This window comes from Leopardus geoffroyi, chromosome B3 (genome assembly GCF_018350155.1).
Source record: "Leopardus geoffroyi isolate Oge1 chromosome B3, O.geoffroyi_Oge1_pat1.0, whole genome shotgun sequence".
NCBI lineage: Eukaryota > Metazoa > Chordata > Mammalia > Carnivora > Felidae > Leopardus > Leopardus geoffroyi.
In genome coordinates, this window is record NC_059337.1 from 24,967,120 (window position 1) to 24,983,145 (window position 16,026).

At 43.0% G+C, this 16,026-nt stretch overlaps 1 protein-coding gene across 3 annotated transcripts in view; it reads right to left on the reverse strand.

The window, feature by feature from the left end:
* Positions 1 to 16,026, reverse strand: part of ATP10A (ATPase phospholipid transporting 10A (putative)) — a 198,367-nt gene that overhangs the window by 106,024 nt on the left and 76,317 nt on the right. For all 3 annotated transcript variants that reach the window (XM_045448925.1, XM_045448926.1, XM_045448924.1), the window contains exon 2: positions 3,679 to 3,883. In XM_045448925.1, the coding sequence (XP_045304881.1) occupies positions 3,679 to 3,883 (205 nt within the window). The remainder of the gene's footprint in view (positions 1 to 3,678; positions 3,884 to 16,026) is intronic.

A 16,026-nucleotide genomic window follows, 5' to 3' on the forward strand; every position in this document is an offset into this window, starting at 1 on the left:
TGTCTAGAGAGCCACCACTCAGCCTTTGTCCACTTCAGTTGCTAGAGCCACAAGCAGAAGGTAGCATCCCTAGAGCCCAGCTCAAGCAGTGCCCAGTGGCCAGCAGCTGCCCCTGGTATCTCCCACATTCCCTGGCTTGGCAGTTTCCTATGGATGGCTGACTTCTGGCTGGCACAGCTCCTCGAAAGCTTTTCTACCATCGCGTGAGTAATGGCTGTGCCCTCACGTGAAAATAAGACTCAACCTCGGGAGCCTCTTCCCTGGGCACTATCTCAGCCCCAGGGCCAGTGGCTGCTCTTTATGTCAGATACGTCCGTATATTCTTGCAAGTCTTTGTTCTTACTTTATTTACTTCACAACCCCCCACTGGAATTCTTAACATCAAACTTTCCCTGAGTCGTGGGTAATTTTTGTTTCCTCACCAGACCCTGACAGATACACAGAGTCCCTGCATGAACACTGAGGTCCTCTCACATTTCTTTACCTCAGTTTTGCAAATTGCTTCTAATTTAAGTTTTGCTAGGGGCCACCACTTCCAACTGGCCATTCATCAAACTGGCAACATATCACTCTCTATAGTTCTTCCCCCATCTGAGGTACACTAGCTGACTCCATTCTATGAAAAAACCCACTTAAATACAGAGAACTAAAATGTTCTTGACATTGCAGCATTGTAGTCAGAACCTTGGCTTTCCAACTGTCAGGCTTTTAATTTTTAAAAAAATGTTAGGGGCACCTGGGTGGCTCAGTTGGTTGAGTGTCCACTCTTGATTTCAGCTCAGGGCATGATCTCAAGGTTCATGGATTAGAGCCCTGTGTCGAGCTCTGTGCTGACAACATGGAACCTGCTTGGGATTCTCGCTCTCCTTCTCTCTCTGTCCCTCACCTTGCTCTCTCTCTCTCTCTCAAAATAAGTAAAAATAAACTTTAAAATTAAAAAAAAAATTAATTTTAGTTTAGTTGAATTAATTTTAATTCCAGTATAATTAACGTATGTTATATTAGTTTTCCAATTATCAGGCTTTTAAATGCCAGAGACTTCCTATCGTTATTCTCCATGGAGCAATTCTTATATTTCAGAATAATAATGTATCAATGGGAATTCAGCTACCAGAAAAAAATCTTTGGACATTTAGAGGAGAAGTTAAAAAAAAGAAAAAGTGAAAAAAGACACCAATAATAGGGACAATGTGCATGTATACTGAAGAATTTGGAATGCTGTTAAAGATTGCTTTGGTTGTTAATTTTGGCTATTTTGACTAAATTATGGCTCAACTCCATTTACTTCCTCAGACATTCATTGGGCCTGAAGGAGGGTGATATAGGATGTTTCCATCTGTAGCCATCTTTGAATTTTAAACACCCAAACAGCTGAATTACATAAAGCACTTACAAGCAGCTGACTTATATTAAGCACTATCGAGCTATGAAGTGTTCTAGTTGTTATTTGGGAAAAAAGTGGGTGGAGGAGGCTTGTCAATATTACTGGGATTACAACAATTGAGTAAAATTAGAAGACATGAAACATGGACGTTATTCTTGAGAGCTGACCAAGGAGATACACCTATGTGGCTTTCCCCATGCCACCACCACAAACATGTACACTCTGCTTGCCAGTTCTCAAATTTTCATCCATTAGAGATTCATGTGTATTCATTCATGTTACAGTCCTCTTCCGTGCACACTGGCCACACTGCCAGGAAGGTAACATTCTAGCTTGTGCAGCCACTGGCTCCCCATAATCCCATGCATGCTGAGATCACAAGAACTGAGCTGGCAATGCAGCCCCCATACTGATTTCAGGCTTAGTCCACACACTAATCTGTGCCCTGGAATTCTGGGCTCTCGTCTTGTAGACTGGGGTAGGCCTGATGGAGAAAGCCTGGAAGTAAGGTCAACCTTAGGAGAACACATAGGCACAGGGGCCGAGGGGCTAGTAGTGGAAGGTGAGCCCACATTTACTGCCAAACCCTGGAGCACAATAATGCAGATGCTGGAAATCTCCAGCACTGTGCCCCCAGAGGTCCCTAAATTCCACCAGTTCTCCTGATCTAGGATGATGACAGCACTCCATTTTTTAAAAACTGCTATTTTTAGTATATATGTCAGCTTTGTATCATTCCAGAAAATATTTGCGGCAGCTCACCAAAACAAAACAAAACACACCTGACACAAAAGAAGGCTTAAAGAAAAGTAAACGAGTAGTGACTATAATCCTGCACTGTATATTTGAAAGTTGCTAAGAAAGTAGATCTTAAAAGTTCTCATCACAGGGGCGCCTGGGTGGCGCAGTCGGTTAGGCGTCCGACTTCAGCCAGGTCACGATCTCGCGGTCCGTGAGTTCAAGCCCCGTGTCGGGCTCTGGGCTGATGGCTCGGAGCCTGGAGCCTGTTTCTGATTCTGTGTCTCCCTCTCTCTCTGCCCCTCCCCTGTTCATGCTCTGTCTCTCTCTGTCCCAAAAATAAATAAACGTTGAAAAAAAAAAAAAGTTCTCATCACAGGAAAACAAAATTGTAGCTGTATGTGGTGATGGATGTTAACTACACTTACTGTGGTGATCACTTCACAATATACTGAATCATAACACTGTATACTTGAAACTAATTATAATATTGTGTCAATTATTTCTCATTTAAAAAAAAGTAAATGAGGAAACATGTAGAAAGAAGTAAGGGCAGATGCTGGTAATGAAGTCCAAGTACACTCACTGTAGGCTGGAGGAGTGTGAGAAATTCCCACCAGCCAGGGCAAGGTGGGGAGCCCCAATGTATGGAATTCTATCCGGCCTTTTGAAAGTGTACAGAGGCGGCTTTGTTGTCACAGTGACCAAGAGTGAATTACATGTTCACTCGTGAGTGGGAGGCAAGGATGCCAGCCCCCAAATAAATCCTGCCCAATGAACACCCACCCAAAATACTGACAATGCTCAGGATGAGATCCATAAGCTGTAAAACAAGCCAACTGCTCAAGAGAAGCCTACCTTATCTTGATTCTAAGGCTGATTTCCCCGGGGGAGCTCATGGAGAGGTCTCAGTGACACAGAAGAAAATCCCCAAAGTATGACATTGACTGACACATGTTATGTGAGAGAGGACAGTGAACAGAAGGTTAGAAACCCCTGAAGGGTTTGAATTTTCTGGCCACAAGGCTGTTGGTGAATGTAGGCAGTCAGACCTGACTTCCCTTCCTACTTCTCATTTCCCATCAACTGTGCATTTTTGAGCTGTGGCTGAGGCTCTCTAAAGCAGAATTCAGATACAGAAAATCGGATGCCAAACTCACAAAACAGCCTTGAGGAGAAAATGTTTCAGAACTACACTCTCAGAATAGGGCATTACTTCTGCTGTGTTGCCATTTAGCAAACTAGAGCAACTACTGGATAAATGTCAACAGTCAGCTGGTCATAAACATTCTCTGCAACTTTAAATACTGTTTTGAGAAACTCAGAAGTACAGAGTGGAAATCAAGGTTATAAAAACTGGGTTCTGTTCCCCCCAGCCATAGGCCAGTCATGGGCTCAGGCAGGTCCTCTCAGGCCTTCAGTCCCACACCTATCTATTAGTAAAAGTGGCCTGGCCACTGGAGTTGGGGGATAGGGTGCAGATGCCCAGAGGGCAATGTGGGAGATACTGTGTGGGCGTGGTGCCAAGGGTGCCCTGGACGTATCCAGTCACTTACGAGCTCTGAGAAGCCGCGGACCACCTGCCGTCGCTTTAGGTTGGTCTCTCCATCCAGGTTGGCAGTCTCAATGTGGCACAGGCCATCTGGGTCACTTGAGGAGAGCAGGAGAATGTCTGCAGGGATGATCTCATTGCAGCGAAGACGCACAAAATCTCCCACACGGATTTCTTTCCAGAATCGGTTCACATACTGCTTTTCCTCCCTGATAAAGAGACTGTCATTAACAAAACCGGCAGGAGGCTGATCATTCCTGAATCTGTGTGATGGGCACATTTAACAAATATTTCTACTAAAAATTTCCATAAGGGAAGTGTTTAAAAAGGATACTCATTAATACCATATATACAGTGTGACTCCAGTTATGTGAAATATTTAGGATAGGCAAATCCATGGAGACAGAAGGTAGATTAGTGCTTACCAGCAACTAGGGGTAAGAGAAATGGGGAGAAACTGTTTATTGAGTACAGGTTTCCATTTGATGAAAATGTTCTGGGACTAGGTAGTGGTGATGGTTGCACATTATAAATGCACTAAATGCCACTGAATTATATACTTTAAAATGGTTAAAATGTCTACTTCTAGGTATACCCCTAAGAATTAATAGCAAGGACCCATATAGATAATTGTACATCTGTTTTCATAGAAGCATTAGTCACCATAGCCAAAAGGTGGAAACAACCCTAATGCTCAATGATGAATGAGTGGATAAGCAAAATGTGGTATATATCTAGACAAGGGAATATTATTCAGACATGAAAATGAAGTTACATGCTGTAACATGGATGACACTTGAAGACATTATGCTAAGTAAAATATGCCAGTCACAAAAGGACAAATATTATATGAATGCACTTTTATGAAGTGACTGCAACAGGCAAATTCACAGAGAGTAGATCCTCTCTACATCTCACTGTCCTGCTGTCTGCAGAATGGAGATAACAGTAGATGTATCCTCTCCACATCGTTCAACACGAAGTGGACAGCATATGCCAATCACCCAGAACAATACCCAACACAGTCAGCTTTCAACTTCCAATAGTTACTATTAACAGATATTTAGATGAAAAAACATTGTAGATTTCTTCTTCAGATTTTTTTTTTTTTACTCTGAAAATACAGGCCAATTAATCCTACAAAGGGCATTTTTAAGAGTTCCTTCATGGCAGTTTTGCACACTTAATTTATAAAAATAAGTATAGAAACATGACTTTAGATCAACATGATATGCTATAAGGAAATCTCATCAAGAAATGCTCTGGGTGATACTGTTGGGGGGAGAAAAACATGAAAACACATTTCAATGTAACTATCACCTTCTTACTGGTTCCTGCCCCATACAATGCCTCTCCCTTGCCTGAGTTCCCAGAAAGCCTGAATTCAGGCAGCAAGTCTGGATCTCAAGGTAGGCCGAGTCAGCCACATCTTATGAACTCCTCCACTTTTGGAGAAGTATTGAGGTTTTACACATCTATTTAATTCCACACTGTGGATTTGAGGAAACCTATGGAAAACTTCCAGGAGCTCACAGCTATCAGCTGCTCCATCCCTGTCCATTTTAAAGCCTCTGTTTTCTTGTTCTTCCAATTCAAGATCCACCAAACTGATTATGTACAAAGCATAGTTTGGCCATGTTAGGACCAACAGAGATAAATTAGATACAGCTCTGTCCTCAAAAATAATGCAAGGCAAGGCCAAACCACTGGATAGCAACCCTTGGGGACTGTATAATCAAGCCCCCAGTGTGAGCAAAACTATCCTTCCTAGGCCAACCCATCATTCCTTACAAGGCCAGGGTGTTCTTCAAGGCTGCTTAAATAGGTGTGATAAGGTCCCATCAGCCTCCAATCCGACATCAGCTGGCTCTAAGATAAGGCACAGAAGGGGCATTCAATCACCTGACCATCCTGCTGGCTCACTTCCAGTCTGACCTCTTCCCTGTGGACACATAGCCTTGATGTGAGACAGATGAAACATTTTTAAATGTTCCTATTTCCTTTCCTAAAGGTCAAACCTTGATTTTATATCACTGCAAGCATTAGCTCCTTAATCTTTATTCCTTATCATGACCATTTGTTGTTTTCCCACAGAAAGTACAAAGAAATGTGAAAGAGCCTATCCTCTTCCAGAAGAAAGTTTCCAACAGCTAAGTCACAAAGGAGGGCAGCATACACTCTTGAGAGTGAGGTGGACAGGATTTGTGATGACAGGGGTTGCCAGGAGACCAGTGGTCCCAGACTTGCCCTGGGATGGCACAGGAAGGTAATGACAAGAAGAGGAGCAGAATGGTCTGTGTTCAGTTTATCTTAACTACATTCCATTTATAGAACTCATCAAACATAGAGTCAGTTTCCACCTGCTTTGAAATCTTAAAACGTTAGCTTGCCCACTACATCAGAGCACTGCTTTTAAACCAGCAATTTTGGTGGAGGCACTGAGCCACACAGGAGATTCCCCCACAGCAACCCCTCATTCCCCCTGATATGCCTGCAATCTGTGAGCACTCAGTCACAGTCCTCGCGAGAGGACCCATGTGAGCCATGGAAAGCAAAGGGAGCAGGACACAGAGTAGCTCCATAATGGCTTCTGTGAAAAGGCCCTGCAGTTCACGGGAATTCTGCAGGAGGCTGGGCCCTTAAAACCCAAACCTGGGAGTCATTTGTGAAAGAAGAGCAGCATGACAGAACCCCTTTGACACACCAACAGACCAAAATTCCCCATCAAAGCCCCCACAGTCCCATCAACGATTCCAGCTGGAGACCCACACTGAGTCTGGACCCTACATCAACCCCCGCAATATCCCTGCCTACTTTCTCATATTTATTTTTATTATATAACAATACTACAGATTACATATATCATATGTATTTTTATATGCTATATGTATACTATATTATGTTATATATTATATATTCACATATATGTATATATAACATCTCTTGCATATAACACATTACATATAAGTAGCCCTTTGTCTCATGAGGACGCTATATGCTTATTTTTTCCCAGGAACTGTATTTGGACATAGGGTCTAAAGTTGAAATGAGGTCACAGGGTGTGGTCCTAATCCAATGTGACTGATGTCCTTATAAGAGGAAAAGACACCAGGGATGTGTGTACATGGAGGAAAGGCTGTGTGTGGTCACAGAGGGAAGACAGCCATCTGCAAGCCAAAGAGAAAGGCCTCAAGAAAAAGCAACCCTGCCGACACGCCTTGATCTTGGACTTCCAGCCTCCAGAACTGAGAAGACAATAAGCTTGTTTTAGACACTTGGTCTGTAGTGCTTTGCTATGGCAGCCTGAACAGACTAACACCTAACAACTTCAAGTCCCAGGACTCCTGCTGGAAGGATCAGCTCCCAGCCTGCAGTGACAGAGGAAGAGACAGCAGAGGAAGCGGGTAGTGGAGGGGCACCATGCCAGGCGATTTATCCATAGGCATGAGTCCCACACTGCCCCACACATCTGTGCACAGGGAAAGCACCACAGAGAAGACAAAAATAAATCCTTTGACACAATACTATAAACACTAGCTTCTTAATAACACTCTTCTTCAGACTATTCTAAGCAGCAGGTAAATGATTTGGAACTGCCCTCCATTTCCTCAGGTCAGTATGGATACAGGTCGGGGTAGACACAATGTGTGAGCCTCCTCTCTGTGGCACAAATATCAGGAGATAATCTCACCACCCCATGGCCTCCCTGCCAAATCTAATCCCAACCAGGCATGGGCCTGCACACCTGCAGGACCATAGGACTCCCCTAAAACACACGGATTATATTTTTTACAGTGGCAAGTTTGAAATCATCAAAGTCCTCAATATTCTGGATTCCTTCATAGCAATTAGGAAGGGGCACTGTTTAGTTTGCCCACACATTCCTTCTAAGAACAGGTGCCAACTACCCCTGGCAATAGGATTCTGAGATGGCCCCAAATCTCCAGCCCAGTCCTGGTGTCCACACCCCTGCCAGCTCCCTTGAGTGAGGTAGGGACTAAGTATGAATGTGGAGGAAATCACTTGTGAAGATGTAACTAGGGTGACCCAATCAGTAGACTATGAGCCAACCAACAAAGAGATCATCTGAGTGGGCCTTACAGAGCCACAGGAGTCCTATAAACCCGGGCCTAATGCCAGGGACAGGAACTCAGAGGGGCCACATGGCCAGAACTGAGAGCACAAGGCCTCAGCCCTACCACCACTGGAGCTGAATTACACTAAGAACTTAAAAGAGCCTGGAAGAAGATGCAAGCCTCAGACAAGAACACAGTTGCAGCCAACACCTCACCCGCAGCCTGGTGAGACATCGGGTAGAAGACCTGGCCAACCCATGCCTGAATTCCTAACCTCCAGGAAATGTGAGATAATGTATCTGGATTCTTTCTTTTGACAGGTAATATCCTATTAGTTTCAGGTGTACATCATGGTGATTCAATATTTTTATAGATTACAAAATGATCCCCATAAGTGAAATTACCATCTGTCACCATAGAAAGTGATTACAATATTATTGATTATATTCTCTACACTGTACATTATATCCCCATGACCTATTTATTTTATAATAGGAAGTTTGTGCCTCTTAATCCCCTTCACCAATGTCCCCCCCTCCAACCCCTCCCCACTCTGGTAACCAACAGTTTATTCTCTGTTATCTATGACTCTGTTTCTGTTGTGTTTTGTTTGTTCATTTATTTTATTCTTTAGATCCCACATATAAGTGAGATCATACGGTATTTGTCTTTCTCTGACTTATTCACTTAGCGTAATACCCTCCAGGTCCATCCATGTTGTTGCAACATTGTTTTTAGTTGCTGAGTTTGCAGGGATTTGTTGCACAGCAATAAAAAATTAATGCACACCATTTCCATTTTCTGTACAGAAGCAGGAGCTAGATGCTTCTCCCATCCTGGCAGCTTCGTCTTCTACAGTGTGTAACAAACTAAAGATTCTGCTGGTAGTTTTATAGTCTGCATACTTGAGGAAAAACTACTTAACGAGAAAAGAATGCATAGAACAAGACTGGTTATAATCCAAAAGTGTTTTTCTCTCTCCACATAAAGTGGAAGCCCGTCAGAGGGCCTGAATAACATATTAAAATGTGGAGAAACCCTGAAAATGTGCAATCTTGAAATACGGGCTATGTTATAAATATTACAAACATGGTGCATGATTCCTCCACAGGAATGGCAACTGGCTCTTGCATTTAGCTGCAATTTTCTGCTCATGATTCCTGACAGGTCTGAACAGAGTGTCAAACCAAGATTTCAAAGGTCATGAGCGAAAAAAGTGTGATTCTTCTGAAATGGGGGGCAAAGAAAAAGAAAAACACTAAAAAGGGAAAGAATAATAAAAAATGTCTTACATTTAAAAGCACCACGTATGAAGCCAGAGACAAAAGCCAGTTATTTCTAAAAAAGCCTGCCACTCCTTTTTCTCTGCACCAACCACCTCACTTCTAGGCCAGCTGTTTCCTCAGCTAAACAGTGAGAATGCTGAATAGATGATCTTGAAAATCTGTTCTGAGGCTAATGTTAGCCTTCTGTGATTAATAGATTTCCTCTTCTGGGAAAATCTATTACTAACATTTTACAATTAGTCATGCTGAGCTTTGCAGTTCTCATCTGAGCCTTTTTTTTGTCCAAAACAACATAATGCACAGGTGAAAGAATAAGGAAATATAAGTATGACAAGTGACAAATTTTATTTAAAGACAAGCAGTAAATAAAATTTTAAGATCCCTTAATTTATCATTTTTGGTTATTTAATATTTAGGCTGAGTTAAACTATTTATTTGTATTAGTTATGTTTTCAAGGTTCTTAAGTAGGGGCACCTGGGTGGCTCAGTCGGTTAAACATCTAACTCTTGATTTCAGCTCAAGTCATCAACTCACAGTAGGTGAGCTCAAGCCCTGAATTGGGCCCTCTGCTGACAGTGTAGAGCCTGCTTTGGATGGAGTCTCTCTCTGCCCCTCCCTTACTTGCGTGCTCATACCTGCTCGCCCTCTCTCTCTAAAAAAAAAAAAAAGGTTCTTAAGTAAACAATTCCCTAAGGGGAGGCAGCTGACTTACAGAATTTACAGGAATTACTTTAAGTAGTTGAAAGCATGTTTTTCCTGGAGATCACTATTACTTTTATGTAGCTATTCATGAATACAGGGTTCAAGAACTACTGATCTGAAATGTTTCATTAATGTTTTATTTTTTTGAAAAGCATTAGAATGTTGCAACCCTACTGACCCCTGACCCCTCCAGTGTTTAAGGTGTCTCTGCAATGGCTCAGGGTTTTCAACAATGTATTTATAAATTTTTCCAATGTGGTGAAGTTGGATCTATTTCATAAATCCAAACAAATTTAGATCGAGTTTTAAAAAAAGGCATGTGCAGAAAATGAGGGAATTACACTTTCATCTTTAACGTGTTGTTTTCAAGTAAATTTGCATTTCAAATATATTTGAGATTTTCCCTCATAGTAAAAGAGCATTTTTTTTTTTTTTTAATTTAAGGTGACAGATTCCAAATTTGCCCACAAACAGTCAATATTCCGGGTTACCCACTGCCATTCCTTCTACAAGGACAATCACAACAATAATTGTCCCTGATCTCCAACCTGGTCTATGAATTCATGAATGAATTGGATCTGTTCTTAAGAGTCCTCCTGGGCTGCAGAAAGAGGCACACTAATTTCTGGTTCCACACAAGTTACTCCTCACTTGTAAGATGACATCATCATTCAAGTTTAGTGACACTGTAATCAACACAAAGTAGCAGTGGGTGTCTGCAATGCTACAGTGCCCACACTTCTGATCATGTCCACAAAATACTGCATGCCACACACACAGAGCTGCCACCTGCCAGCTTCTAGGACATCTTACAATTGGAGATGCTTGCCTCTTCCGTTTTTTGGTAATTTAGGAGATGAATGAAAAGTCTGAAATGTTTGTAGCATGCATACACATTTGATTTTCTTACCTTTACATTATCTAACATCTTTATATGGCCATATTTTATTGTATACTTTCCCATGTTGTAAAAATGTCAGCTTTAATTCAATTGCAAATTATTGTCACAGATACTCATGAGAACCCCACTCCTGCCCTCCCACCATTCACCACACCCACACCCTACTCAGGTGCTGGCAGTGGGGGTGCACAGGGGTAACAGGCACATCTCACTTGACTCCCTTGCTTTCTCTCCTTCTTTAAACATGTCTCTCCTTTAATAAGACTAATCAACAAAGGAATATCTTGGGTAGATGAGTAAGAAACGAAGTGAGGAAGAGAAAGAAGAGATGCAGGTTTGGGGTTTTAACGTTTGAGCACTACAATTTTTAAGTACAATTTAATGCTGAAGGAAGAACACTTACTTTGATTAGGCAATCAGGGACTGATTCCTGGAAGAGGGGACATCTGAATTTAGATCTTAAAGGATGAAAAGAATCTTAGCCTAAGCCATTCCCCACCCTTCCCCAAGGAGACTGTTTATACTAAAGAGTGCAATTTAGGGAGAGGTTGGAAGGGCAGTGCCCAAATCAAGGATAAGGCAGGGCTGGATCAAAAGAGATCCTGAGAGGCACCTGGGTGGCTCAGTTGGTTGAGCATCCCACTTTGGCTCAGGTTATCTCATGGTTCCTAAGTTCAAGCCCCACATTGGGCTCGCTGCTATCAGCACAGAGCTGGCTTCCAGTCCTCCATCCGCCCCCCTCCCCCCCCCCGCCCTTCCCATGCTTGTTCTCTTTCTCTCTCTTTCTCTCAAAAATAAACATTAAAGGGGCGCCTGGGTGGCGCAGTTAGTTAAGCGTCCGACTTCAGCCAGGTCACGATCTCGCGGTCCGTGAGTTCGAGCCCCGCGTCAGGCTCTGGGCTGATGGCTCAGAGCCTGGAGCCTGTTTCCGATTCTGTGTCTCCCTCTCTCTCTGCCCCTCCCCCGTTCATGCTCTGTCTCTCTCTGTCCCAAAAATAAATAAACGTTGAAAAAAAAAAATTTAAAGATGCCTCAAAAATAGATTTAGAATAGACTCTAGAATTTCCTTGAAGTAAAGGAGTTCTTTAAGAGAGGTAGGATCTAGGGATGTCTGGGTGGCTCAGTCAGTTAAGTGTCTGACTTCAGCTCAGGTCATGATCTTATGGTTCGGGGGTTCAAGTCCTGTGTCAGCCTCTGTGCTAACAGCTCAGAGCCTGGAGCCTGCTTCAGATTCCGTGTCTCCCTCTCTCTCTCTGTCCCTCCCCTGCTCATGTTCTGTCTCTCTCTGTTTCTCAAAAATAAATAAACGTTAAAAAATAATAAAAAAAAATAAAGGTAGGATCTAATCTTGATTAGGGCAGTTCAGATATGTTTTAACTAATGCAGTGCAGTGAATAAGTAAACCCTAAAGGTTCCACTTAAATCTATGATTCTGTGCTATATGTGAGATTGAAATATCTCACATATCTCACAACTTAGCGTTGCCTGATAAAATACAGGACTCCAAGCTAAATGTGAAATATTTGGGATATACTTATACTAAAACACTACTTGTCATCTATCTGAAATTCATAAGTAACAGGTGTGCTATATTCTAATTGACAAATCTGTCAGGCAGTCCTATAGTCGATGAACTGAACAGCAAGAAAGCTCTTAACACGAGCCCAAATTCACCTTTATCCTCATAATCCTGAGCTTTTACCTGAATTGGCTACAGTGGGCCCAGCCACAGCTTCCCTCAAGATGGGACAGTGCAGAGGTGCCTGACTGGTTCAGTCGGTTAAGCGTCTGACTTTGGCTTAGGTCATGATCTCAGGTTTGTGAGTTCAAGCCCCGTGCTTCTCATTCTGTGTCTCATTATCTTTCTGCCCCTCCCCTGCTAGCACTCTGTCTATCTCTGTCTCTCAAAAATAAATAAATGTAAATTTAAAAAAATTAAAGATGGGGAAGTGCAGAGAATCCCAGGATAAGGAGTAAGACCCACAGCACTCAGGGACCACATGGCCATAATGTGGTCCTATAATGTGGTCCCATAATGACCTATAAGCAGTGTTTGACAGACACAGAATAATGAATTTCAGTCAATTTGCCTAAATGCCTGCCTATTTGCAATCGACCAAAGGAGCCATGTCCAAGGTTAGAAGTCACCAAACCATGGTCTCTGCTACAAACTGGGAAGTGTGCCCTAAATGGGCCTTGGCAAATTGAGAGATGAGCTCATCACTGAGACCACCTGTGGCTGGGAGCTTCTGAGCTTCAGCAACCTGAAGGACACCACCTGACTCAGTCCTCTGGGGGGACTCCCTCTGGGGCTGAAGGAAGGTTGGTGGAGCAGGAGAGCAGTTTATTCTCATGGCTTTGGAATGACCTGGTAGCTTTGACAAGTGCTCCCAACTTGGGCCGGGCACATGTGGCACTTTTGGAGACAAGGCTATGGACCAAACTATTCCAGCTCCCCTACTGCAGGCATCTTACAGGTCACTTATTTTTATTTTTTTAAACTTTTTTAGTGGTTGTTTATTTTTGAGAAAGAGCGACAGAGAAAGAACGCAAGCGGGGGAGGGGTAGAGAGAAAAGGAGACACAGAATCTGAAGCAGGCTCCAGACTCCAAGCTGTCAGCACACAGCCTGATGCAGGGCTTGAACTCACGAACCATGAGATTGTGACCTGAGCCGAAGTCGGACACTCAACTGACTGAGCCACCCAGGCACTCCATCCAGGTCACTTTTAAGCAAAGCTGCCCCACCCTTTCTTGAAAAATCCCTCCCCCAGAATATATTTACAAACAGTACTATACAGCTGGCTCTGGAATGATCAATAATTAATGATGATGCCTCGCATCTGGCCAGTGCTCCTCCTGAGGGTCACAAGCCCCCGTATAGGCACTATCTTGCCAAGTTAATGACTCATCCTCATTAAGAGGTGAAGGGGAAGGAGAGGGCTTGGGGCTCAGGCACCTGACCTCCAGCACCTCAGGTGCCTGGCATATAAATGGGGGTCTGCCTTCTCACAGAAACTGTTCACACCAAACCCCCAACAGCCCTTCATTCTAGTCCCACAGGCTTCCCACTCTCCAGGTGGGCATCAGAGACCATCCGCCAGGACCTCCCAACTGAGCAAGGCCACAGTGTCTACTTTGACTTCACTTTCCATTTTTTTTTTTTTTTGTGCATGATTTTTCCCCACTATTATTTTTGAAGCAAGTATTTGATTTTGACCAATAAAATCACAAATACTACTAATGAACAAGTTACACCTTACATTTCATTTATGGTTTGGAGTTAAAGCAAGAGCTGCTATTTTGTTTTACTGACTTAGAAAGATGGTAAAATTATCCATACAGTTAAGTGAAGCACTTGGATGGGGACAGCTTAATGTATAGTCATACATTAAGACTATAAGCTTAGCAGCATTCTGTACTATTTCATTAATACAGAGCAACTAACCCCTGTAAAAAGAAAAGTTCTTCTCCAAACATCAATTTGCTTCTGACCTGCCAGCTTATCACATTTCCTATTAGTAAGACATCCCATGGGTGAGACAGGCATGCTGCAACTAAACTTGTGCTTCATTTACTAAACCAACAAAAACAGACTTGGTCAGAAAATGTGTCTTATAGACAAGAGAGTTGAATGCATATGCTTCTCTTTTAAATAGTTCAGGGTTGAGCTAGGTTGAAATGCAAAGTATCTAGAAAGATCCACAGAACACATTTTTGAGAAAAAAGGAATACCACAGAACAAACTTAACATGCAAACCAACTAGACTGAGGCCTCCCCAGCGTGGGCAGGCTGAAGAACTCCTCAGGCCCAGGAAAGAGAAAGCTGCACAATACATTTTAGGCAAACAGAATGAAGGAGAAACCAGGATGCAGTGAGGCAAGCCCTAAATGGGAGGTTCAGAGCAAGTGATCCAAGAACCTCGTGGAATAATCATCAGTGCCAAGGCCTGATGCCTTGGGGATAAGAAAATCCTTCATGGAATTTATTTTTCATATTGTGCACAAATGAAGGCATGTGTGTGGAGCAAAGAGAGACAGAGACCAGGAAAATTCTCACAGCACTTTAAAAAGACCCATTAAATTACTCCCAATTCAATGAATCCTCATTACACAACAGGCAGAGGAGTGGAAAGCCCAGAATGAGAGGCAGTGGCTTTAAAGCAGGGGTTCTCAACCTCCCACAATTGACATTTGGACCAGATAATTCTTTTTTTTTTTTATTTTTTTTAATGTTTATTTATTTTTGAGACAGAGAGAGACAGAGCATGAACGGGGGAGGGTCAGAGAGAGAGGGAGACACAGAATCTGAAGCAGGCTTCAGGCTCCGAGCTGTCAGCACAGAGCCCGACTCGGGGCTCGAACTCACAGACCGTGAGATCATGACCTGAGCCGAAGTCGGACGCTTAACCGACTGAGCCACCCAGGCGCCCCGTGGACCAGATAATTCTTTATCGTAGAGGGCTGGCCATCCTGTTCTGTAGGATGCCAAGCAGCATACCTGACCTCCACCCAAGAAATGCCAGCAGCACACCCCTCCCCACAAATTGTAGCAGCAAAAAAATGGCTCTAGATGTTGCCAAATGCCTCCTGGGGCACAAGATCATCTCAGGTTGAGAAGCACTGCTTCAAAGCACCTGGGACAAACATTCTGGAACATGGATTATTAAGTAAACATTTACAGGACCAACATATTTTAAAAATCACATACGTGAGAACTCAGCACTGAAAGAGAAATGGCAAAGCCTGCAGGAACTTGACCCAAATATATTGTGCAACATCCAGAATGTGTCTTCTTTCCTCTCTAAACTGAAACATCTGCTCCTCTGGTGAGACATGCAAATGACTTCTGAATCTAATACTAAAAGTCAGAGGCAGTGAGAGAAGATATTTGGGGTGATTTTTCTGCAGTGAATCTTGCAATAGTAAAATTACCAAAAGTACAGTAGTTTAACCCATATGCATGAAATGTATTTTCTAAAATATGTGTTATTCCAGATGTCTCCTAAGAGCTACATGCACTCGGGTGCTTGGGTGGCTCAGCTGGTTAAACATCTGACTTTGGCTCAGGTCATGATCTCGCAATTCATGTGCTCGAGCCACACGTCGGGCTCTGTGCTGACAGCTCAGAGCCTAGAACCTGCTTCAGATTCTGTGTCTCCCTCTGTCTCTGTCCCTCCCTGAATCACACTGTCTTTCTCCCTCTGAAAAATAAATAAACATTAAAAAAAAAAAAAGCTACAAGCACAGTTAAGAAACACTCCAGATATGTGTGAGAAACACATGTGTGCATGGAGGAGACTTCTTACATGAATCAAGATGAAGGAAAATGCTGGGCCCTCTGAGGTGAAGTCAGAAAGTACTGAAGCTGTCCGGGCAGAACTCTC